The sequence below is a fragment of the Lates calcarifer genome, linkage group LG16_LG22, assembly GCF_001640805.2.
Source record: "Lates calcarifer isolate ASB-BC8 linkage group LG16_LG22, TLL_Latcal_v3, whole genome shotgun sequence".
In the NCBI taxonomy this organism is placed as follows: domain Eukaryota; kingdom Metazoa; phylum Chordata; class Actinopteri; family Centropomidae; genus Lates; species Lates calcarifer.
The window spans coordinates 8,240,238-8,266,519 of record NC_066848.1 but is presented as its reverse complement, the minus strand read 5'-3'; the positions used below and the strand labels follow the sequence as shown (position 1 = coordinate 8,266,519).

Sequence of the window (26,282 nt, the reverse complement as noted above, 5' to 3'; positions counted from 1 at the left end):
GCACAGTAGCTACTGTATTGCTCCAAGTGCCCTAAGGGAGGCAGCATAACTAAAGCTCAAACCTGGAATTTGAAAGGCTAGGACTCAAGCACTGTGTTTAGCTGACAGGTAACTTGCTACACATGTTTCACTTTAGATACTCTGTACGCATTTCTGTATCAAGAACCACCGAAACTGGAACCAGACTACACGAATGGATCAGTTTCTGTAAACAGTATGACTTTTACTAACCAAAGAATTTTGCAATGGGTGTGTGACTAATACGTAATTGTCCATAACTAATCAAGCCCTCTACATCACAACAGTTGCTTTCTAAGTTCAGTATAGGGACAATGAATGTCTGCAGAAGGCATGACTAGAATGGTGCTTACCTCTGCCAAGACCAAAATATCAAAAATTCCCTTTCATGCTATGTCAAGGGAAGTGATAGCAAATTCCTGGATCCACCCATTTAACTGGATGTGCACTAAATTTATTTGGTTAATTGATTGAATACTTGTAATCCTGTCGACAATTAAAGAAACAAACAAAAACTGGTTAAAAAAAAAACAAAAACAAACATAACCTAATTGGCGGTAATTTATTTCTCCTTGTGACTGATGGTCTTAATGAGATTTCTGGGGACTAAAGGCCAAAATTAGTAGTATACGCCAAACCACCTTATGAATTTGGTGCTTGATGGGCCACCAAGATTCTTCTGTATTCTGACCTAATTTGTGAAGAATTTATTGGGAATGTCCTTTCAAATAAACTAGCCCTTTGGACTACAAACAGCGCCATTGTTTCATGATCTACTGCGCATTATTTCTTACTTCCCTCAGGAGGTGATGGAGACCAAAACCAAAGAGACCAAAAAAGATAAAATTCAATAGGTGGACAGAAACACAACTCCAAATGAATGATAATGCTGTTTGCTGTCATCTAAATGTGTAAATAAGCAACTATTTGATAACACCATCTCTATAAATCCTTCATAGGGTGATATAAGTGGCAAATAAATCATTTAACATAGGTTTAGGGTACAAAGTACACTTTTGAGTTCTAGACCGACTTGTTTCATTGAACATTTTTTTGCAGCGGTGACAGTCCATACTGCTTTTTGTGTCTGTCCGTGCGCGTAAGAGGTGCAGCAGATCCATCATAGCCTGCTCATAAGGCCAAATGAGTGATAACGTTCTGGCACATAGTGAGGCTTAGTTAAGATCACAGGAGAGGACACAGGAGGAGCGGTGAGAGTGAACTGATATTTTCTCAAAGACAGCAGAGGAGTGAAGAAACATCGGGAAAGGTCACTCTCACGTCAAGAAGTTACTCTTGTCCTCCACACAAACCTCCTTTCTTTTTTAAAATCTTTTCCCCCCTACCTTCTGCTACAGCCTGTCGCTACAATTGTTTTGAGTTTCCATGTTTTAAAATTCCACATTCTTTGGCTGCACAACACTTTGTCTTTCTTTTCTACTTCCTCCACACCCTTCCTGATCTTTTATTCCTAGTTCTCTAAACAGGAAAAAAGTGGACTTGCTTTACCTTTTCCACAGTTCTGAGTCACGGATGTCCAGAGGGGGGAAAAAAGTCACTTTCTGGTATTGATTGGTTAAAATGTTTATTCCTAAAAATGACAGAAAATCAGTATCCCACTGCTGCCTCTGTGTTCCGAAAATGTTTTGACTGGCAGCGGTGCCTGGCAGACGCAGTGCAGTCATTATGGTGAAGTTTACAATTGTGTGCTTGCATGTAATGCATCAAACACAGAGCCCCTCAGGAGAAGCTCTTGGCATCAGAGAAAAGTCAGGCCTGTGGTGACGTCAGAGGAGGATGTTCGCTCCTATAATCTGCTCCTGACACTCATCTGCAACTGGGATCGCACACAAATACACATTTATTTCAGTTCCCTTGACAAAAACTAACAAAGCAACAGGAATCCAGTAAAATAAAATAATGTGTAAACCACAGTGTCTCATGAGGCATCAAAACTCCAGCTGTGCTCAATCAGGCCCACCAAACATTTATCTACATCTGCCCAAATTCAAGATCACGGTGAGTTATGATTGTGCATTAAACCATGCCCTGTGTGATGCAACAAACAGAAAGATTCAGTGCTACTGCTCCCTTCAAAACACAGACATTATGTACACAGAACCCCTCCCACACAGAGACCCTTTTGGCTTATTGTTTGAACATGTGTATGGATGTTGTATCAGATTTTGAACATTTGCTTTGAAATTCTGTCGTGAAAACCACAGTGCTGAGACACTCTTTGGAGAGTAAAGGAGGTAAAACATGGTGGAAATTGCAGGATTTGTCTCTCTCTGTGTTTTGGCCTTGCTTGATTTATTGTGCTTAGCCCGGTTTTGGAGACTCTCCTTTTAATCGATTTTTTTCCCCCCACTATACCGCCGCCCTGCCTGTTGGCTTTGGCATGAATATCAGCTCAGTTTATTTAACCTCAGTGTGATTGACAGCCCTTGTGTTGTGTTTGCCGCTGGACCTCCACCAAGTGCAGCCCAGAATGCTACATAAAAACACAATGTTAAGCGTCGGAGGCTGGAAACGTGTGGTTCCAGTTAAAATGTCACTTTTAATCACCTTGGGTTAATTGTGAAACAGGGTATTGTGTTTCATTCTGCTTCAATCTGTTGGCAAAAAATTGCTTTGTCAGTCATTGCCTTCTTAATGGCTTTTAAATGAAGCAGGGATGAGATCCTGCAGAGCGTAGGGGTGAAACAGGGATAAAAGCAGATAGAGGAAAAGCTTTGAAACATTGTCTTTGTTTTCTACAACAACAAACACAAGGCCAAAACACAGCAAGCCAAAGAGATTATTTGTATATCTCTACAGTATATTTGTATGTGTATGGTACTTCCATTTACATTTTGTGCAAATGTTCCTCTATAACGTGTGTGTTGTGTCTTAAACAAAGCATGGCCATGTTAAATAGACTGTTATAGTTTTGCCTACAGGAAGTAGTCCCCTATGGGGTGTTACCAACATCTAGTTTCTGTAATCCTGCCAAACTGTTGTCTTAGCACCTAACTACCCGCGTTTCTCGCCCTATCAGACTGTGTTCTAGCAATGTTGCTATGCTCCTAGGATTCAGCAGTTACTTTAGTTTGTACTTTGCTATTTTGACAGAGAGAAATGTTAGCAAACACCACAAAAATAACTTGTAAAAAATTGGAATTTTCTTTTTAACTGTATGCCTTCTGCCCATTGCATATTGAGAACTGTTCCAGCCTCTTGTGGCCCTGTAGGTAAAGAAAATGAATGAATGACATTTGATAACGTCTTATCACAAACTTAATTATCTTGTACGTATTGAAGAGATGGCTTGAAATTAGCAGCAGTAACAATAATCCACAACCTACTTAGCAGCCAACTGTCATGAGTGATGCCATTCATGCTTAAGTGGTTGCTGAAGTAGCTTAATCTCTAATGTCGTTGACTTCTTTTAGTGTTCAGGCACGGAGGAATTAGTCAAATAAATTGAAGTCAAATGACTTGAGATGTGCTCAGGCAATTATAAGCAGGGATGATGGAGCATTAATTTTATTTCAGGCCGCAAGGAAACCCCAGCGCACCTTTACTCGATTCAGGCCTGCACTGCCCCAAAGACACAGGAGACACAAGTATGCACACAGCACTACTCCACACGAGCAGCTCTGAAAAGCCTGCTCAGTTGTTTGCATCAGGGACAAGAGAAAATAAACGTACGTACTCATTGGCTGCAGCTGAAAAGAAATGACCACTACAGTGTATACATCCACATTTGTACAGCTTTTTCTTCTTGTCTCCTTCCGCTCCTTCTTTCTGGCCATTTCCGCACAGTACAAATATTTTCTTAACATATCCTTCCTTAATCTGATCTTCTGTCATTTTCTGTGAACACATCGTGGCGTGTGTACGTTGTGCAATTGGAGTTTGCAGGACATTTTGTGACTGGTGGTCTGAAGCACAAAAAATGCATTTGGATTATTTTTCCACATGGAGCACAAGCCCACACACAAACAGGCTGTATGTGTGCACATAGACACACACACACACACACACACATACACTTGCACAGGTCCAAACTCCCCTGAAACACACACATTGAGCATTGTGTTCCAGGTTTTATTTTGCACAGGGACATCTCCACTTGCAGTTCATTTCACCAGAAAGAAACACAGCTGGACCCTCTGGGATGCAAACAATGCTGTGGCAGTGACCATGCCAGACACACACACACACACACACACACACATGCGCGCACACACACACGCAGTATCTTTTCTGCAGTGTGCAGTCCTTGGATATTATTCAGTGACATTGCACAGCCACGTTCACTAATCTCAGAGTGAATTTCTTTTAAAGTTGACCTTGTTCATAGTTGAGTCTTTTCTGCTATTGTAGTTACTGATATCGTGTCATTTCTCTACCTTTCTTTAGCCGTTTCCTTGCTCTCTGTCCCAGAAATATATAATCCTACGTCCAGGTGTGTCTAAAGTGGTTGAGCAAAGTAATCCATCACTGTGAATGTTTTCATTTATTTTCTTCAGCATTACCTCATGAACTCCAGTTTCACTGGACACAGAAAAGCTTCATATCTGGTTTCCAAGACCCCCTGCGCGTTTGAATGGGCAGATTATATACAGTAAATACTGCACACAGTATGTTAAGTTGTGTGTACATGTAACTAAGAGTTGTGAAATAGCCAACAGTCTTCAATGGTATCCTCTCTCTAGTTACAAACTTCAGTATTAGCTGAAATGCCTATTTCAACACATTTATAGGAAAAGATACAAACTGGATTCACACAATCATCTCTTTAACAACAAATGACTACACTGCAATTAGGATTGTGGTATTTAAGTAGGAGAATGTTAGCAATGGGTTAAAAACATCTCTATGTCCCTTTAAAGCGTGCAGTTTTGATAAACACTAGATCTTATAGTTCATGCAAACTGTGAGCTTACATATTGGACCATGGTGATACAGCTCAAGTCTGACCAAAAGGTGTGATTCAAACTACAAAAAAATTCCATTCTGTCCTTACAATAACATCTTTGCAGCAACCTCAGCTGAACCTCTTTGACATATCTGTTGCTGAAAATTTCTTTACAGACACATTAAAGTAATTGACTTGAGTGGACACGATCTTGCTGAACCCTCTGTAACTCTTACTCTCCACAGACTCTTTGGCTTACTTAGAGAGCATGACAACATCATCAGCGTGGATCCAACACAGATCCGTGGTGAGTAATTTTAATTGCTTTAACACATCCATCATCGTTTGTTTATTACTTTTTCATGCTCTGATGCGTCTTAGTTTTCATTAAAAATGTCTCAGAGAGGAATAAGTTCAGTCTTTAAATCTCAGCTGAAATGTTTGATATTTACAGGTGGCATCTGTGGTTTGGGGCCAACTCATTAGCAGGCTGATGTCAAGGGGCCGAGTTTGGTGCTGTTTCTTAAATGGAATGTGTGAGGTTTTTGGCTAAAAATGTCCAAAAATATATAACACTTGCCTCAGCGAGCGAATAGGGAGAAATCCATGAATCATACAAACACACACACACACACACACACACACACACACACACACACACACAGACAGAGCCTCAACTCTGGAGAACTGTACTGGCCAATACTTGATGAATCTATCCCCTGCTAGGACGCTGATTGTGGTCTAACACTGGCTAAAATACGAGTTGTGTAGCTTCAGCACTGGGATTGCTAAGAGGAGAATTGATGCTGCCTTGCAAAATAATGTGGAAGCAAAACTCAGTCAGTCAGCAACAGCTGTCAACATCTTGTGCAGGACAGTGTTTTCACTTTTTTGTAATCTTTTCTGCCAAAGCATCTGTTAGATTCCTAAAAAAGTTTCAAGAAAGATGTGGCAACACCATGTGAAACCAAATTCCATTACTGTTATTGTCAACAAATATCTTAAAAACCCCAATCAACAACTAACAAACACATATTTCCTATGTATCCAAAACCCAACAAAGCTTATTCCTCTGTGTCACTGATTATTCAAATATTAATAAAAACATATCAACAAGCTACATAGTTGCACTGAGTGACATGTAGTTTATTTTGAGTCACTCCCACACCAAGTCTACAGCTGACAATATCCCCCAACAAAAAAAACACAATTTACTCCTGTTTGAGTAACTTGCTGAAAACTACAGTGACCAGCTGTTTTATAAAATTATTGAATAGAAAATTAAAAGATTAAACTCTATAAACTCTGTAGGGACCAATACCACAGACATGGCAGCAAGGTTAGTTTCTTAGTATTAAGAGACTGACTTATGTGTCATGATTATGGTCTTGTGATTTGTTGACATTAACAAAAATATAGCACATCACCAGCCTTATCCTTTGTAGTTTTATATCTTGTGCCAAATGATTTAGAAATTGTTGAATAAATTATAATGGATTCATGTACATTTTCCAGCTACTATGCCTTAAACTTTGAGTTGGCCTTTATTTGATTTAATTAGGAAGAAAAAGCAATAAATATTAAGTTAAAACTAATAATAACATTGAATATTCTGAGCTGATGCTAATTTAATAAATACAACTTAGAGTTGTTCTACATTACATAGCAGATTGATCTAAAAAAATGCTAAATAAATGATGATAGGTTCAAGTACACCTCTAGTTACTGTACTTAACTTGTGCTCACATACATGTGTTTATCCTCTTCACTGTGCTGTTGTATTATTCATAGGTAACAAAATGTAGCCTACCATCGGAGACAGATGGTCTGACATATGTGCCTCTGCCCGACTGCCTCTTTGGACATAGTACACTCACACGCACGCGCTCTTATACACACATAAAATTTAAAGCGTGGAGACCTGGTGTTCCTCAGCATCCCTGTAAGCCCATAATAAGAATGAGAGCGACATTGTTAGGATTAACATAGCGGCATTGTGGAGATACAGATGGGGCCTCAGCGTGTCTCTAATGAATGTGGTCTGTGGAGCCAGTAGATCTGTCTTCTGTATGTGCAGAGGTTTATACACTGCGGCTCCACTTATTGACTTGGCCTCAGTTCAGGCCCAACTAAGATAAGTGCCAGGTGATGACGTGAGGACTCTGCGGGTGTGACACAGTTAGTTCTGAACCCCAGAGCTCCCAGCGAGCATGCTCCCTGTGTGTTTCTTTATAGTCCAGAGGGGGCCGGGAGCCAAGAGGTGACACATGTAGCAGTGGTGAGGAGGAGGGGCCAAAGACTGTAAATAACTGATGGAAAAAGATAGCAGAGATCCATAGAGGAGAAGGAGTAGATGTTTTGGTGAAAAGTTTTCTCAGAGAGTTTCTGTACATCCCCATTCAGCAGTGGAGAGAGTTAGGAAGAGAGGACAGTGACAGCTACAGGAGTCCAGTCTGAAGATGGGTAGAGAGGAGTGGTAGCACAGAGACAGAGAGCAACCAGAAAGAAAGGCCCGACCACTTGCGTTCCCCTGAAGACCGCGTCCCCCCAAAGTAAGCCACCTGGGCTGCAGAGAAAGAGGCGAAACAGAGGGCAGGGAAAAAGTTAGCCAACATCTGCGTCTTTACGGCTGAAAGAGAGCTCATTCACATGCGGGAGTTAGTCATGCAAGACAGCGGGGTGCAGAGAGGGGACACGGTCAGAGGAATGTTAGCACCTCTAAGCCTTTACTCAAAACCAGAGTAATTAAGGCAGCTTAAGGCATCTCGTTCTCTGGCACTGCTTCCTTTGTTCTCCACGTCTCGGTAATCCAGCTAAGTCTACCCTGACTCTGCCAGGACCACTCACCCACACAGGCTGACCCATCATCGTTGGGCTCAAAGCCCTGGTTGCATCTCCTCTTGGCACGGCACTTATAGCTACCATAGGTGTTGGTGCAGATGGGGCGGTCAGAGGGACACACAGAGGGAAACTGGGTACACTCATCTTTATCTGAAGCAGGGGGAGGTGAGGGAGGGAAAGACACTTTTTTTGTTTTGATTTTAAACAAACAACAACAACAAACATCGAGTGGCCAACAGGTTGATAAATCTTGTCAACTTACCAGTGCAGCGGCCGTTCTCATTCAGAGCAAACCCATGACCACACTGCAAGAAATAACCAGTGCAGAACGGTGACAAATTAAAGGAAAAATATGATGAGAAATGAGAAACAACAAATGCAGATGCTTCCATACATTTTTTTCCTTTAACTTGTCATCCATTTTGAAGTTATTGTGATGGCATGAATTTATTGTCCGTAGAAAAAACATGGCATGGCCATATTAATGTGGTTGGGGGGAAATGAGCTCCTGACTCACCACTGATGTGACATTTTCCCACTTGCTGAACTGAAGTTTGCTGTGTTGTAGTTTGACTAAGCACAAATGGATTCTCTTCAACACTAACACTCAGGATTAGGTAATGAAGCTGATAATGCACTTATTATAACAACTGATACTGTGTTTTAGTGGCTGCTCCTGCACTTGTTTGATATTACCACTGGGAGCACCAAAGAAGGCAATTTAGAAATAATGCACATACTGGCAAAGCCGATTCTACAAAGCCTAACAATCCTTTAGATAACAAGATTTTAAGACCACTGTGAAACGGTGCTGTACCTCTATTTCCACAGTGGGAGTGACTTCCTCCTCATCTCTCGGATAGTGGATCTCCAGCACTGAGTTGATCTCTGAAGGTTCCAGGGGTCGGGCCACGGAACGACCATCTGGCCAGTACACCTCAACATTGATGGGCACATCCTTACCTGGTCAGACATAGAGCACAGACAGAACACACAAAAATAAATGTTCATATGACCTTCACTGAGTGTTCAAGGCTCATACAGTACACTGTACCCTGTATGCTGTTCTCATGAAGTTTTCTCCTTTCTCTCTTTTTCACTCACACACACACACACACACACCCTCTCACTCTCACTCACACAGTGAGAGACAGAGTGGCACCCTCCTCTCTTCTCTCCATTAACTATTTTAATCAGGCATAAAGAAAGCTCCTCTCCAAAGGGCCCCTGCAGCCCTTAATTAAAGTGGCATTTTTTAATGTAAACAGATCTTGAGTTACCTTGCCAGACAGCGATCCACTCAGCAGGTGTGCTGTCTGAGAGCCAAAGAATATTTCACCTGTTCTGCTCCCACATGACACCCTTTCATTTAGTGGTGGGGAGTGTATTTCACATGTCTACCAGCAGTGACGCATTTTGCAAGTATGGAGGTCTACTCTGAAGCCACGATGGTGTGGAAAGTTTCGTGTGTCATGAGTAATCGGGCATTAAAACTGAGGGCCCCCGGAGTTGATCTGTGCTTGCACAGTCCTGATACAGAACAGGCTCAGTGAGCAGGGCCAGGGAGCAGCAGTGGGTGGGCTACCAGGCCTGGATGACCACCAGCAGACTCTTCTAGGGGGGCAGGAAGAGACAGGGAGCTGGTTCCTCACAAACCGGGCTGGCTTCCAGCTTCAGCACCTGTCCCACATCTTTTCCCTCTTTGTCCACCCAGCTCCCTCCCACAGACAACTTATTCTCCCATGGGTACCCAATCAGGCAATGCTTTCCATAAAGAGTTTTCATTTTCCTTCTCACCACTACTCTCTGTAATGCCCTTTGTGTCCATTTCTCTGTCTGTTTCAGTATCTGTCTGTTCTTCAGTAGAAAGCAGTGCTGAAACAAAAAGTGATTTGTCAGTTGACAGAAACTACGTCACCAATAACACCAATATACATATATGTTATGTATGTTATATATATATATATATATATATATATATATATATATATATATGTTTTATATAATTGTAAATTAATTCCTTTGGGTTTTTTGGCTGTTGGTCAGATAAAACAAGCAGTTTAAAGACGTCAACATGACGTCAATAGACATTTTTCCACAGTTTTTCTGATACCTCATAGACAAAACAATTAATTACCAAAATAATCAACATAGCAGTTAATAATTAAATAATCATTAGTTTCAGGCCAAGCAGGACACACTTGCAAGAGTTGTGTGTCCTTAAGAGTTTAAATGCAGTATTACCAAGACCAAAGTGGGCGACAGGTTCCATCTCACACAGGTATCCTGAGCCACCATCGATGATACGTGTGTGTGGGCCGCTCTTTTTTGTGTACACCACCACTTTAGCTCCTCTGGCAAAAGCACCAAACTTGGTCCGGGGAATCACTCGCAGCCATGAGTTATTGGTGCCCTAGACAAAATGAGGAAATGATGGGTTTCTGTTTAGATTACACTACGCTACTGAGTGTCAATCTGACTTTGACTCTTTTAACTCACCTGGTTGACCTTGTAGACAGAGAGCGGCTGTGCTGCACTTTCACCGTGAGACACCAACAGCTCCAGACGCCCATCACCATCAAAGTCTGTGGCTACAGCTCCTGGTAATCCATCACAATAATGATGCACTTCAGGAAACAGCCTACATAACATTTATTATTCTCATGCGAGGAAACATGATAATTGTGTTTCAGCAGTCATAGAACTAATTATGTGGAACATGTGTTTTTTCTTTTATAAAGCTCAGGAGGAAGCTCAGATCCCTAATGGAGCTCTGGTGCCATCTAATGGTGAGATGTTGGAACATCAGACATGAGGTTTGTTCTTGAGCTGCTTCTCATCGTTCATGCGGTGTTGTAAGACAGAATCTGTTCTGCCACACTCACCAGTTCCTCGTCCTTCAGGCTCTGATGCCTCCCCAACATTCAACTCTTCTATCTGGGGGTCTCCATGCTCTCTTCTGCTCACCCTAGCACATCAGTATCACAACAATTACCCAACAAAATCACTGTAAGATACTGACACCATAGCTGCTATTAATATATAAGCAGTATTTAATTTTGAGGTACTTGTACCTTACTTAAGTACTTCCATTTTCCAGTACTTTATACTTCTTCTCCACTATGTCAGAGAGCAATATTTTACTAATAACTCTAGTTATAGTTATGCTACAGATTAAGATTGTACATATAATAAGTAGATACAAGCATTTTTTATGTATTTGTTAACTACTAAAAAAACAAAAAAATCCTCCAGTGGGAGCCCACAAGTAGAGGCTGTTATAACTTCTATCAATTGATTTTTCATGACAATCTTTGTGGTTTTGCCTGATTGTAATTGACATCTTAAAATTGGTAGCTTTTAAATTGACTTGAATGTCTGCAGACAGACATTGTTTGAAAAAAAATTTCATGCACATCACCAGTTACCGTGTACCTTAGGTGACAAAGCATTTCTATATCCAACTTTATAATTTCATTTCACAGTGGACTAATGTGCTGATCCTGGCTGTTAAACCCCGCAGCTCAGCTAAATATTGATTAGTTCTATTGAATTAATTAGCTTGGGCACAATAGTTTGAGCTTGTTTTTTTTTTTTTTTGTTTGTTTTTTTTTTTAAGTTAAATTAGCTGATTCATCTTCATACTAGACAATGGCAGAGCCATGGGCTGTGGAGCAGTGACCCCTGCCAGACCATCATCGTGTCTAGAAAGACAAAAAAATGTCCTCCAATGACCTGACATGCAGGAACATTCCGATCCAGGAAATCTCTGGGGCTTACACTGATTATTGATATTCAGTTTGAACTGACCCACCAGCTCATGGCAACTTTCATCATGATTTCTGCATCCTGTTCAGAAAAATATGCCAGATCAGATTTTTATTCAGACAGGATGAGTTTATTCTACTGTTAAGTCCTAACAATTGATATGTATCATATATTGCATTTTGAGCGCTGAGTTCATTAATATTATCTAGAGAGGAAGCCAAACCATGAGCCAAAAAGAGACCTAAAACTGTCTTAATGAAAGATTCATTCATGTGTGGAGGAGGAGGCGGGATGCCAGACTAGATAAGTATCCTTGGCTGGGATTTTTAAATTCTTCTCAGCTTCCAAGCCCAGTTTTAGAATATTAAATCAAGACGCAAGAGTAGTCCATTAAGCTCATCATCAAAGTGCTATTAAAACTTACTGCCATACTTGTACATGTGTGTATGTATGAGTGAGTGTGTGCATGTCTGTGTTATATCTGTGTGAGTACCTAAAGAGCCTGTTGGCAGACGGGCCCCTATAGGCAATGTTATTGAAGAAGACCTCCAACTCGTTGTCATTGTCAAAGTCAGCGACGATAACGGTGCGGATCGGGGACGGCATGGCAAACTTCTGGGATGCTATGTCCTGAGAAAAAAAGCAAGCATGTGGTACGTCAGTGAAACACACACACACAGGAAGTACTTTTTCTGTGCTTTAAACACCTTTTTAGAAGGTGAAAGCACATCAGAAAATGCAGCAGCAGCGATCACAGAGCATATGGAATCAATTCTGATCACAGACCTGATTTGGCCTGCAGGTGTATTAATTCACAAAAAGTGTCTTTATTTCTCACCATATTTGTGTATTGGGACATTTTCGTCACACCTGACTGCCTGGTTTTCTTTCACATAATTCATATGATTTTCCTTCTTTTTGTCCTTTTTCAGTGAATGCCAGACCAATTTAATTATCTGTTATTGTCTTTTTTAGGTGAGAGCTACGGTTGTGGTTTCTACTACATCCAGCACTTTCATAAACATACAGTAAATGTCATTCTTGTTGCCCTGTATGCTAGAAAGGTGGTTCCATAACCTGGAACATAAGGTCACAAGTTCAGTCTTCACAACAGACAACATGTCCATCAATAATTGGTGTCCAGTCCTTGAGTTAGACATTGATCTGTTATCTGTTTACTCACTCACTTGGTGTAAGTCACCCTGGCAAAGAGTTTTATTTGAAGCCTAAAGATAAGAACAAAGGCCCTTTTCATCAGAAAAGTAGACTGCAACTGTCCTGCCCCAAAAAGGTCTCCTCAGCAGAGGAGTTTTTGCACTCGAAAGTAACGGATAATGCCTCGCTTCAGTGATACGGTGATAAGTCGAGGAAGAGTTATAGAGCAGCCCTTCACTCCCTCCAGTATTTACTCCCTGTTTTAATTATAAGGCTCATAAAGCTGCAGGGGAGGGGGGCTGCCCACAGTGACCTTCTGCTTCTCAGGTGAAGGAGAGGGGATGGCCAACTAAGGCCACGAGGGAGGGAGAGAGATGAACAGTTCTTCATTTACTATATTACTAGGTGGATTGATAGATGTGCCATAAGGAAAAAGTGAGGGACTATTACCAAAACAAGTATGGAGCACAGAAATATGAGACCAAAAAATGTATCTAATCTGTGATTTAATATGCATAAAGTATCTCAGAAAGGAAAATAACTGTTCACAACTTTAGAAGATTTGTAGCATCAAGGAAATATTTTTTTTTTTCAATTTTGCAAATATTTAAAATAAAATGTGAAATATTTGTATTCATAAGTATGTGCTTTAAATTCAGTATGTTACTCATATGATCATTATAGCAAAAAAAAAGTAGTAGGAATAACAATATGAATAATACACTATAATTATAATCAAATAATTCTTCACACCACCTCCTAGTAATTTTATATTTATATAAAGAGGGCTCCAGCTCTGATTTCTGTTCACAATAACCAAAGAAAATTTCTACTCTGAACTTTTACCATTTCTTCAAATACATATTAAATATGTGAGGGTGTGTTTTTGCATGTGTGCATGTTAAACCTATTGCAGGAAAAAACCTCGGCAGTAGATTTTAATTAAAGCACAAACAGGCCTAATCGGCACTTTCCACTACCCGGGCAAGCTGCTGTTTCAGCCCAATTTAATTAGCGGTTTACTGGAGTGATACAACAGCTTCATTATGCATGCCAAAGGTCAATACAGGCTAGTAGGAGTGTCAGCTTGTGTGGGGGAAAGGGGTCTTAAATGTGTTGTGGGCTTGTGATTTAACAATCTTGGTTTAAAAAAACATTAGCTAGCTAATTCAATTTGTCTTCTGTGTGTTTGTGCGTGTATTTGAGAGCTTTGTGTGTGTGTGTGTGTGTGTGTGTGTGTGTGTGTGTGCGCGCGTGTGTGTCATGCTGATGGAATTGTCTCTGGGCTAACCATCACCCGTTAACCCCTTATTTGACCCCTATAAAGATGTCTCCCGTGACGTTTATCTCTTTGCTAAAAAATGTGGTTGCAGTTGCTGGCACATAGATCACCAAGCACAAAACCTCTGCAGATTTACACACAGCAGAGTCCGTCCCTGTCTCTGCTCTGTCTAACTGCACTAAACCAACACGCTGCTGGCTGTCTCATAGGAGTTGTCTACAAAGTCGCTGATTGAGTAAATCACCACTCGTCCATCTTTAAATTCTACTCAATCCCATAGTGAGCCTGCACTGACTACTGCTAATTCCCTAGCCATCCATTAGCATTGATAATTCTGTGATTCACAGAGTTAATGGGTGAGATCTGCCATTTCTGTGCTGCTGGTTCATTAGACATTGATCTGGTCAGAGGGAATAAGACAGAGAACCACAACCTTGCTCTGACTCGATCTGATGATTTTTGTTTTGTAACTATCCAAAACCAGCAGTCAAATCTTAACCCCTTATTTACTTTACATCTTTACTTATAAAGATGTCTTCTGTCTTGTTTATGTCCCAGGTGCTGTCTGCAGTGATTGGCCAGGTGTTCGGACACATGCAGGTTTGAACCCTTCTCTAAAGCTCCCTTTTGTTACTCTTCAAACAACTACTTCCATCACTTTTTCGTGCATACAACTGAAAGTGTTGACCCATATCCCCAATCACTATGTCTCATCTTTCTCTTTGCTGGCAGCCTCTGCAGCTTACCTTCGAGTGTGAACACTCAGGTATATACACTACATACTTAAAGAATACAGAGACCTACATTGACACAGTGGTATTTGTGTGCATGTATAGTTGTTAAATACCCAGGAAACGCATTTGAACCCACCTTGAACTTCTGTTTGCGGTTATTCAGCTGCATGTACAGGCGATGAGGTCCATTCCAGTTCCCATAGACAATGTCTGTCTTGCCGTCACGGTTGAAGTCTGCTAGAGCAACTCCTCTGCCATGCTGCATGGGGTCCTCCACACCTACAGTTTTATGGCAAAGTACTCTATTATACAAATAAATCCCACCTTGTGTATTGTTTTTGCACCAGATTCCCATGATATTGTGAGAATGAACTGCTCTACAAGGTCAAACTGTACACATTCCTCTCACCAGCCTGCTGCGCCACATCTGTGAAAGTTCCATCTCCATTGTTCCTGAACAGGAAATTGGATCCATACTCGTTGTCACAAAACACATCAGACCGCGTTTGACTGACAATGGGCCCCACCACGACGCCTCGCCCTCCTGCACAGACAGAGACAGAGAGACAAGCCTCGGTGGTGAGAGAAGATTAGACAGTTAAAAAAAGGTAAGCAGTTTTAAAAATAAAAACTGAAGCCGGATAGGTGAAATAAGAGAGAGACAGATCAGCTCCATAAGAAAAGTGAACGGCAAGAGGTCATTATCGTCTTTCCAGGCAATTTCCCCTGAGCAGATAGAGACACTGACTCTGATGGGCTTTGACAACACACACTCACAAATACACCCACCTAGGCACAAGCACAAACAAGCGCAGAAATGCAAAAGCGCAACACACACACTAAGAATCTTTTGCATTAACCAAAAGCTGTACAGTAATTTTCTCCTTATGAGATCTTTGTGACTGTTCAATACACTCAATATCACCCCAGGATTTTCCAATGACATTGTATAAAGTGAAGTGTCTCCATAAAGTGCTTCATCTCAGACCAGCAGAGTCTAATTACGGAGCTGAGAGGGCTTTGATTGCCCTTCCAGTATGCAGAGTCAGTGCTGTGAGTGAGGACTCACTCGTGATTTACTGGCCCGCTCCATCAGCCCAGACAAATATCACTCGCCCCCTACGGCCATAAACCACTAATGTCTCTCTCGAGATATGTAACCATTAGATATACAACTTCACTGACTGTCCCTCTGCTCTGATTAACGGCAGTTTGATGACAAAGCCATCTACCGTCCATCATTCACAGCGATTCTGAGCCAGCTCACTCTGACCCCCTTGTGGTTTAAATGACATCCTGCATTTTAAAAGATGATGAAGATTGATTCTGTTACGCACAAATACAAAGTCGTGTCCCATTTCCAAAACTTACCTGGACATCAGCGTCAAGGACTTTTCAGTGGTTACAATAAAGTATCGAGTATAGAGGCAGCCTTTTTTTCTTTTTTTTAACTCATGATGGTCTCTTTTATCAGAGAAACAAATCATGGTGAAATAGTTTATTTTGGCAGTTACTGTTCTCTTCTCCTATACCAAAGCAGATATCCATCGCAGGGTTAAGTTGATCCAAGCCAATTTCAGTATTATATTTGTGAAAATAAAAATAAAATCTATTTGAAGGTTATACACTCACTTTCAAAACTTTAAATGACAGATCAGTTAGTTCAATTCAATTAAAATATTTAGTTTCCCACAAGAGCACATTCTTTTTACAGCAAGGCAGTTTACAATATAAAAACACTATAAAACACATAAACGAAGACAGCTTGCATTAAAAGACATAATACTCTACAGACATGCAGACTAAGGACAGGACTAAATTTGCCAGGCTGTGTAGGGGCTGAGACATTTGATTTAAAGGTTTATATTGATATTGAGTGTGGACACCTGATTTACTGAAGCCTGTATCTCTGACTAGAAGACTAAGATAAATTTAGCTTTTTTTAGAGTTTATTTTATCTGACATTTTTGCCTTCATTTAATATCTGATAGTATGGACAGACAGGAAATGTGGGGGGAGTGAGGTGTATGACACAAATGATATCCTTGACACAAACTAGGCAACCACTGGGCCACTTGCTGCTTTTGCTTTTTGTGTGCTTTGTTGACTAAATATTACAATTTTACTGGCTACTCTGACAATGATTTCCATTTTGTACCTTCAAATTCCCATACCTATAAAGCAGTGAATAACACCATCAGCTTCCATTTAACCATTTCACCAACTTCCATTTAACACTTGGGTCAGACTGACTCTGACTGAGTTAAAAGTTAGTTATACAGCGTTGTGGTGACATCCACATACATGTATTCAAACCTTCAGAAGTCTGGGGCAACCACACTAGGCAGTGATAGATGCCATCTTTGGGCTGTTGAGCTGGTCTGATGTATGTGAGTGTCGCCCTTCCCCTTGGCTTCCCTGTGACTTTGACTGGAGTAAACAGCTGACAAGGCCAAAAGAGCCCGTGAACACTTCTCTCTCTCCAGTCCTTTCTATTTTCTCTCACACTCTCACACTCATTGGGTTCCCTTTCTTTTTCTTTTTTTTCTCACCTGGCACTTCTCCAACTATCCTTTACTCTCCTCCTGTCGAGCACCCTCTCTGCACGAAAGTCCTATATTTCAGATTCTATGGGTACAACAAGCACATGCTCCTCTGCAGATGTCTGTATAAATCAGACTAAAGGTCCAGAAGAGCCGGATGGTCTTACATCACACACACACACACACACACACACACAAACACACAGGTCTTCACACCTACCAGTGAACTTGTTGACTCCAGCCTGCTCTGCCACGTTGGAGAGGGCAATGACGCCCTGTGAAAGGTCACTCGCTGCCTCATCCATTTCTATGAGAGCATGAGGACCCACGTTGCCACTGGCATAGTTAGCTATGTAGATAGCATAACGCCCTGTACCCTAGGAGGGAAAAAAATATTGTTTTTATTTATTTTTTTTTTTTCTTCTTTGTTTGGGTACAGATGATTTCATACTTTTGGGTTTCCTCAGAAGTAATATATGTAATATTATCTCCTTGAGGCTCAGAAAAAGACATGCTGTTGCTAAAACATCAGCTCATGAAATTAAGTCTAAACTGCACATTCTTTATTCTGAAGTGCTCCTGCATCCTTTGCGAGTTTGTTTTCTACATTAAGTTTAGCATGGCATCCTGTATTGTTCAGCACACATGGCTGCAGGTTTGAGTGCATAACCATCACAATGATTTACATTTCATTTATTAATATAGTTCAAAGCGGCTCTGTGATGGACTGGTGATCTGTCCAGGGTGTACCCCTCCTGTTGCCTAATGCAAACTGAGATAGGCCCCAGGCCCCCCACAACACTCAACAGATTAGCAGTATAGATAATGAATAAATGAATGAATGAATGTAGTTCAAAGCAGAGCCATACAAAACCATGTGTAATGACATGTCATTTGCCTTTAATAGGATCTAGCTGCTTGTCTTTGAGATGCCACCACAGTACAATGCAGGTGAATGAGATATTTTTAATGTAACTTTTCGTGTTGGGTGCAGAAAATCTCACAGACAGATAGAGTATCTCCAATTAACCTGGTCACATAAAACCAAAACTATTTACACTGCTTAATATGACAAGACTTAAGCGAGAACATATGTTATTTGTAGTTTAACAATACTTCATTGTTGGTTTTGGGCCTCTCATGGGATTTTGTAGCTAATTTGAAAAATATAGAAAATCATCAGACGTACCCATATTATCTGCATATTCTCACCTTTTCCCAATAAAACCTTTTGTTTCCACTTTATCTCAAACTACCCTGTTTCCTACCCTTTACCCCCTCTTTCTCTGCCTCTCTCCATACTCCTTCCTCTGCTTCCCTTTGGAGATTAATTTCACACTCCATTATCAGTCAGAGTCCCTGCAGACACAAACTCACAGACGGAACCATGCTAATAGACTACACACTCGATTCCAATGAGCTTTCCCACCAGGCCTAACATATTTCAATCAATACAAACACATGCACATATGCACACATACACGCCATTTCACCATTTGAGGTAGCCTTACTATATTTATACAAGACAAGAAAAGTAAATGAGTCTGGGTGATGTAAATGTCATCAAGCGTCACATTATGGCCTGCTGAGGTTGGAGGAGAGGGTAACACTTACATACACTCTCTCTCTCACACACACACACTTAGAACTTGACAAAATGAGAATGAACCACAATGAAGGCCACTGGCAGTTACTTAACAAACTTAAAAGTCAATGATTTTTCAATAAGTCTTCACCCAAGGCTAACTTCTGTCAGGGGGACTGCCATTGTGAATAGTGTGACATGCATGCCTTCAGAAGTGCATGTCGGTGCAGGGACTGCATGCCCTTTTACAGCTATCACTGTGGAGCCTGAATGAGCTACCACTTCCAATGTAACTCTTTTTTTGTTTGTTTGTATTAAAAAAAATGTATATTGTGCTTTTTATCGAAGGTAATTCAATTATTCTTGCTTTTAAAATCCACTTATTTTTCAGACTCTCCATCCTGCCTGCCAGTGCAACGTGAACTGATCCATCAGTGCAATGCGGGACCCATCAATACGTCACCTTCATCAGTTTGCATAAGACTAATGATTGGACGTCACTTTCAAGGAGACTGGGAGAGACAAAATGGTAGGATGACTAATTATCCCTCTTCTTTTCCCAGTGATAACACTTTATTTATGAGTAAACAAGACAAAACACATTAGCTACCAAGCCAACTATACAACATGCTCTGGTTTTGGCCTACGTAACCTTCTGCTGTTGTTCAAAATCTGTTCAACAATAGGAAAATGTAATCTCTCGCTCTGTCTCTCTGCTGGAACTAGCATGGATGAACACACATCAGGGTTTTGGCTTCCTGTAAAAGCGTTAGCCATTAAAAGTAGATATCTTTCCAATCGCTTTGGCAGCTGCATAACTTATCAGTGCTCAGTGAGATGGGACTGCAGTTAAAAAAATCTTTTGTAATCCCTACTGTCTTCTCCCCACTATTACCTTCTTTATCCTGTCCCCTGATTGGAAGTAAGAACTGTAGGCACGTGTGTGAGATAAGAGACAAAGAAAAAGTGTGAGCGTGTCAGTCAGACAGAGAAAAAAAGGGGAGTGGAGGTGGAAAGAGGGAAGAAAACAATGGAAAAGAGAGACAGAGAGAGAGGGAGAGAAAAAAATGTTATGGGCAGAAAGCAGTAGTGTGCAGTCATCAGTCCTCCCCTCGTACGATGTTCTATAAAACAAACGAGCCCTGGCTTCTGTAATTACACTGGTGCGATGGACAGAAGAGAGAAAATGGCACACCATTCCCCCAAATGAACTGTCATAGCACATGCTGAGAAGGGCGGCGTAGGCAGGGCATGAGTTATCACTGGTAAACAAACAGAAGCACCCATGCATGTACACAGAAGACACTCTGGGGAGTTTGTGTGTGTCTGTGGCATGGATCTGCATATATTCAGTGCTGTGTGTGTGTCTGTGTGTCTGTGTGTTTGTGTGTGTAGTACCTTTCTGTCCACACAGGCCACTGAGCGCCCAGCCATACGGTTGGCTACATCTCTGTGTTCGTTAATGTCATCGTTCAGTAGATCTTCAAAGCGTCCATTACGGAACTTAAACAGCTTGTCAGAATATGTTGCCCGACCTTGATGCGGAGAGACATTAAGGAGAGTTCAGGAGAGGCAGAGATTGTGTGGAGAGTAAAGAGGTATTATGCAATACAAGAACCGTGGGTGATTGGGAACATAAGAGCAGGTTGCTGTGGCTGAAAGTGAGAAATGCGATACAGGAGTCTTTATAAAAATGATAGAGCTGAGGTGTTACAGTTTTGGCAGTGTGCGCTCCATAGTTCTCAGATTGATTAATAGCAGCACAAAGCTTATCTGTTATCTGATGAAGACTCAGATGAGATAAGCTTAATATCTGCATACTGATTCTCTTGCTTTGTCTCTGTACAAGAAAAGACTTATAACCCCTGTGCGAGTGAGCACATAATGTATTTGTATTTCTTACAAAAGTATGTCAGCTTGTACTGTACCAGAGAAGGCGTTATTGGTGTTGAGGACGTAAATCTCCTCCCGACCATCTCCATCTATGTCACATGCTGTCACTCCAATGGCGTTGCCTTGACGATCTCTCAAGGCGTAGAAAGGGGAGCTACGGTTGTCAACAGCAATGTTGACGAGTCTCTTCCTGTGCTTGTCATACTTTAGCACCAGGTTTGGCCCGTTGTAGCTGTCAACAGACACCAATGGCAAACTGTTACATGTTCATTACATAAGACTGTCAGCAAGAATTTTAAAGCCTTGATCATGCAGTGTCATTTTTCTTCTTCAAGTCATGAATAGTAACTAATGATGCTGCCTGAAAAAAGACCTGAAAACAATTTTATGTATTTCATTTATAGATGAAGTTACTGAAGACTCGGAGCAGAATTTTGTAAAACTTGATTTTTTTAAGCCCCTGAAAACTTTCAAATCTTCAAAGTCTGTTTTCAGCTCTACTGTGTATGTGAAAAAGTTGTATAAAGCCTTTTCTGAAAGTCTGCCTCAAGTGATGTCAGTTAAAGCAACCAACATGTTATTTGAAGCTGTAGACCAAAAGTTTGACAGAGAAAAAAAAATCTGTGATGTGTAACCTGAGGTTAGAGGCTTGAATTAACCACGACTAGCATAAAATTTGCTAAATCCTGATTGGTGCCCAGGCTTATATGACATCACTGTTTGAATGAACCAGAAACCAATGATTGGACCAAAGAGAAAAAACAGAAATACAGAAAAAGTCTCAAATAAAATAAACAAAACAGTTTGAACTTTGGCAGAAAATGTTGCCACATAATTTAGAATATGAAATTAAGTATAAGTATAGGTTTATATATTTTGACTACTGTTTCTCAGTTTTCTTCAGGGTACCACTTAGATCAATCATCCTGTTATTGCAAAAAGTGGGTGTGATGCAGCAACTTGAAGTTAAAATTCTGCCTCAATAAATGAAATGTTTGGATATAAAAACTCACAAAATCTGTTGATCCTCTGCTCTAGGAGATATTTTGGGTCTGTTAATGACAGTAGAAGTGACACAGAAGAGAGGCCACACAAAGGACAAAAATGTGATCTATCAACACTTAAACCCCTCTTCTTTGTTCTGACCATTAACATGGCTATGCTGTCAAAAGTGGTACCATAGTGACTTTACGTGACTTGTCCCACCTTCATCTATTGTATAACACTGGTATAATAGGAATATTGAAAAAATGTATTACCATGCTATACTTAAGTACTGAAGGTCAACAACGGCAGTATAATATGAGCGGAAAGACTCCATCCCTCTAATCCCCAATGAAATTACATCCTCTACGAGGTTTTGTGATGCCCTCCTGTCCAGGATGCCGTGCTGAATATGATGTCTTGGCTAAATGACATTTATTAAGCAGGGTCATTTTGGTCCATCTATATTCTGTTAAGCACTGAGAAATTCATTGCTGCTTCACTGGATAGAGGCAGGCTTGCCAAACTGTTCCCATCAATGGCTCTCTATCCAATCACATCCATTTTCATCAGCTGAGTGAGCCTCGGGGCACCCTCACCATCTCTCGTCTTTTAGTCTTTTGCCTTTGTCTTCAACCTTTAGTTTGGAAAATGACAGCGCACTTTTATTTTAGTCTTTAGAATTAACTGTCACTCAGAAGTTAATTAATTGCTCTAATTGTGTGTAATGAAAAAAAATGTGGGTCTGAGAAGACCAAAGGGGCATCTGGGATTTAGAGGCTATTCATGAGGCAGGAATTAATCTAACTTTGAGGCTTTTTACACACCCCCTATTCCCCATTTCTCACCCAGCTACAAATATCTCCAGGTCTCCATCCCCATCCACATCAGTGACAGCCACACCGTAGTTGAGCTGGGTGGGGTTGTTGTCGTAGTCGTGGGGAAGGACAGTTGCAGTTACTGCTGAGAACATGGGCTCTGATCGCTGAGCCGAGGAGAGTGCAGGCAGGAACAAAACCAGCCACAACAACATCCTCACCTAAAGGGAGAAACACACTGCTGAAACAACAGCTGAAATTGAGGAAGGCTACCATCATGTTGTATGTCTGATTTATATCTGGAAAAAAAATGTCACTTGTCCATCCTTCAAAGTATTCACTTCACACTAAAAAACAGAACAATGCTACTTTATATCCGTAGAGAAACACACTTGCTGTTTACACACAAAGTGCAAAGCAGTTCCTGTCCTGCACTCTGCAGCTGAACTACTGCACAAATTTGTTCTGGCAGTTCAGACAAATGAAAATCAAATAAAAATCGTAGGTCATACACTTGCAAACTGCAACTCCTGCCATTGTTGCTAATTCTCCAAATCCATTGCGAGGCAAACAGCAGTGGATTGTTGGCAGTGCTCTCTGCAATACTCAGACATAAAGATGAAGATATACCACCGCAATCAGCAGCATTCTGCAGGGTTAGATCTGAACAACCGATCACACGCAGACAGGCTGAGGAATTACAGGACAGAAAATCCATACATGGAGCAGGGCATTAGCCAGAGGCCAAGTGAGCACAGAAGAAGCCAATATGACCTGATATAACAGACCTGAGGTGTTCTTCCCTGAGGGAGGGTGACTGACTCTAAATTGGGAAAGCTTTTTTTTGGATAAAAAGGCTGTGTGATGTGTAAGTGTCCTTTTAGTGGTCAGTAGATAAAAGGTGAATGTTGAGGGATTGATCCAGTGGACTTGTGAAGTGCAGGAAGGCAGAGGTGGAGTTTCTGATGCTCAAACTGAAAAGAGAGGAGAGAAACATGACTGAGGGAAGAAAGTAAAGAGGAAGGTCACCTCCTTAAGGCTAAAATAAAACACTCATCATTCAACAACAGCACTGCAAAATTTTACACACACAACACACACACAAGCTAAATGGCATTTACAAGCTGACAACTTGATTTGCGTTGCCTGTGGATTTATGAACAGCGCCTGCGTCATAGCGCTTATTCTGTCTGTAATGCCATTGGGCCAGTCCCATCTCTGCCTCCATACTGCTGCAGAGTCTCACTTTCTGCTCTGAGTTTCCAAGTGATGTATGGTTCTTTAACATCTCCCTCAACAATTCAATTTAAGATAAAAAGCACATCGCTGTTTGAGTAATACTCTCAAAAGCACATCGGTAGAGAGAGGAAGCACCTCTGTTGACACCTGCAGAAATATGGCTGGGGCTAATGCTAGCTCCCCTGGCAGGCAGCGCAGTGATAACGCCGGCTGGAGAGCTGGTAGAGATGTAGACTGTGGCTGTTAGCAAGAGGGGTTAATTAACAACACTAGGAGCGCTAGATGAGGCGGTTTCTCCCCATTAGAGGAGGATGTAATGACAAATGAGCTGAGCAGTCCCAGACTACAGAGGATAGCTTTACAGACTTGCTCAAATATCCCATGTTAGATAGGGGTGGTGAGCTATAAATTTAAAAAAGGAGAAAAATAAAACTTGAAAAGTAAAAAAGAAAAGTCTATTGGAAAAGGGTACAATCGTATAAAATATATTTTATAGTGAGGATGCACTTGAAGAATCCCTTTAAAACAGATGACAACCACACCAGTTTGAAAACATAGAAAAAGTCAAGTATCGCCAATAATTCCATACAAAGTAATAAACTAGATAAAGGAGGGAGGTAAAAAAATAAAAATAAATATAAAAAAAATAAAGGACAGATGAGTGGTTGAAACCATTGGGCACTGGCCTGATAAAATGGTGTGGCACTACATTATCCAGTCAAGGACATGCAGTCGCTTAGCCCTGTATTCACTGCGGTAAAAACCAAGACAATTTATTCATCAAGTAAAGCTGCAATTTGACTTTTCTACAAGAAAGGATTTCTGAAATATTTGATGCACTCATCGGGGTTTTAGGATGTAACATCTTTGGGGTTAACAACAGTCTGTCCCATTATGAGAATAAGAAGCATCAAATAAAGTCATTTGTAGTAAACCAGGCAAAGACCATGAAATAGCTCTGTAAAAAAAATGTTTGAAGCAGAGAAATGTTTTCGATTTGGTTATTTATGGTGGCATTAAGAGGCCATTATCAAAGCGTGCAACATCAGCATGTGCTTTCTGGAGCGTTCAAGCCCAGCTCTGATCCTGATAACACTGCGACAAAGAGCCAGCAAACATCTTCACTTTCAAACACACTTCCAGAACACTCTTCTCTGTGAAGGACACCCTCACTGCAGAAAACACACACACACACAAAGTGCTGTACCTGTCTCTGTGAATTACACTAAGCAGTCACTCTGAGCAATCAACAACTACCATTAATGTTAAGTTCCTGCTCATCCATCACCAACCACAGTGAATATTAAACAATAAACACACCTCATTCCAGCAAAGACACACAGTACAACGGCTCACTATAACACCTCATCTGCTTCAGAACAACAACACTGATCATAAGAATAGTTTTACACATTTTATGTGTCATGAACAAAACTTCATGATGAAAACAAGTAGTTAGTTGAGGGAGTTTTTGTGGAGAGTTACACTCTTAATTTAATCACTCATTGATGCATAATACCAAATAACGTAAATTTATGATAATTAATAATAAGTGTTATCTATCTATCTATCTATCTATCTATCTATCTAAAACATGAAATTAGGTACAATACACAACTCAAGTAAAAAAGCAAATAGCAACTCGTTTAAAATAAAAAAACTGAAATGATAAGAAAAATGTGCAACCATGACAAAAATCTAAAATAGGGATAGCTGCTGCTTTAAAAAGTCAATTTTTGCGTTCATTTTACTAAATGTTCATCGGCATTATTTTTATTCTGAGGGAATCCACTTTGTGTGAAGCAGCATTTAATCCGTGGCAGTTTATACAGGTGATGATAAAACACTATTCGGGTTATATCTGACTGATAACCGTCTAAATCGGGACTTATGATTTGTTGAGAGAGGAAAGTTGCTTTCAAATCAGGACGGACAGCAACTTTGTCTCGGCTCTTGGCTGCAGCATATCCCAGCGGAACTCATAGGAAGGCAGCAGCAGCAGCAGCTTCAGCAGCGGCAGCAGCAAACAAACTCAGGTACTCACAGATGCAGAGATGATGCCCGGAAACTCCGACAAAATCCTCCAGCGATTGACAGCGAGGAGAGAGGGGGGGAGATACAGGCAGCTAATTGTACTGTGGATACTGCAGTTATCTCAAGGGTTTTTCCCCCACTTATTCCCTTTACACAACTTCCAAAAGATTTGCTTTATGAAATCACTTGTGTAAGATTTGAGCCAATCACCGGGCAGCGTTTGGAATATTTTAACAGACAGCCAATAGCGAAGCTGGGATCGGGTGGGTGGGCGTGTCCCCAGGTGTTGATTATGATATGGCAGCGGGGAGCAGCTGGAATGAGGATACGGAGCTTGTTCGGTTCAGTTGGGATGCTCTGACTCCCGTCCCAGCCACGTGCGATTTTATACAGGCTATCTACCATCCACTTTTCTGCTTTTTTTGTTTCCTTTGTATAATTATTTTATGTACATGTGGACTGGACTGTTTTGTAATTTTGTT

The 26,282-nt window shown here is 40.9% G+C and overlaps 1 protein-coding gene and 2 long non-coding RNA genes across 3 annotated transcripts in view; 2 read left to right on the top strand and 1 right to left on the bottom strand.

The window, feature by feature from the left end:
* Positions 1-956: 956 nt before the first annotated feature.
* crtac1b (cartilage acidic protein 1b) lies at positions 957-26,128 on the bottom strand. Its single transcript, XM_018677985.2, has 15 exons — positions 25,811-26,128; positions 22,558-22,748; positions 20,761-20,957; positions 20,231-20,367; positions 17,468-17,624; positions 15,114-15,248; positions 14,841-14,983; positions 12,027-12,163; positions 10,651-10,733; positions 10,265-10,365; positions 10,010-10,178; positions 8,583-8,728; positions 8,028-8,070; positions 7,772-7,915; positions 957-7,490 (listed from the first exon to the last, which is right to left on the bottom strand). Exons 2-15 carry the CDS (start codon positions 22,740-22,742, stop codon positions 7,363-7,365), a joined length of 1,905 nt encoding a protein of 634 aa, XP_018533501.1. The 5' UTR covers positions 22,743-22,748; positions 25,811-26,128; the 3' UTR covers positions 957-7,362.
* On the top strand, positions 10,506-15,285 carry LOC108884243 (uncharacterized). The gene is made up of 5 exons (XR_001961009.2): positions 10,506-10,581; positions 14,529-14,570; positions 14,703-14,736; positions 14,868-15,001; positions 15,166-15,285. It is a non-coding gene; the product is annotated as an uncharacterized LOC108884243 (long non-coding RNA).
* LOC127143428 (uncharacterized) overlaps positions 19,230-26,282 on the top strand; it is a 32,571-nt gene continuing 25,518 nt past the window's right edge. Inside the window, exon 1 of the long non-coding RNA XR_007814825.1 lies at positions 19,230-19,361. This is a non-coding gene — a long non-coding RNA (uncharacterized LOC127143428). The remainder of the gene's footprint in view (positions 19,362-26,282) is intronic.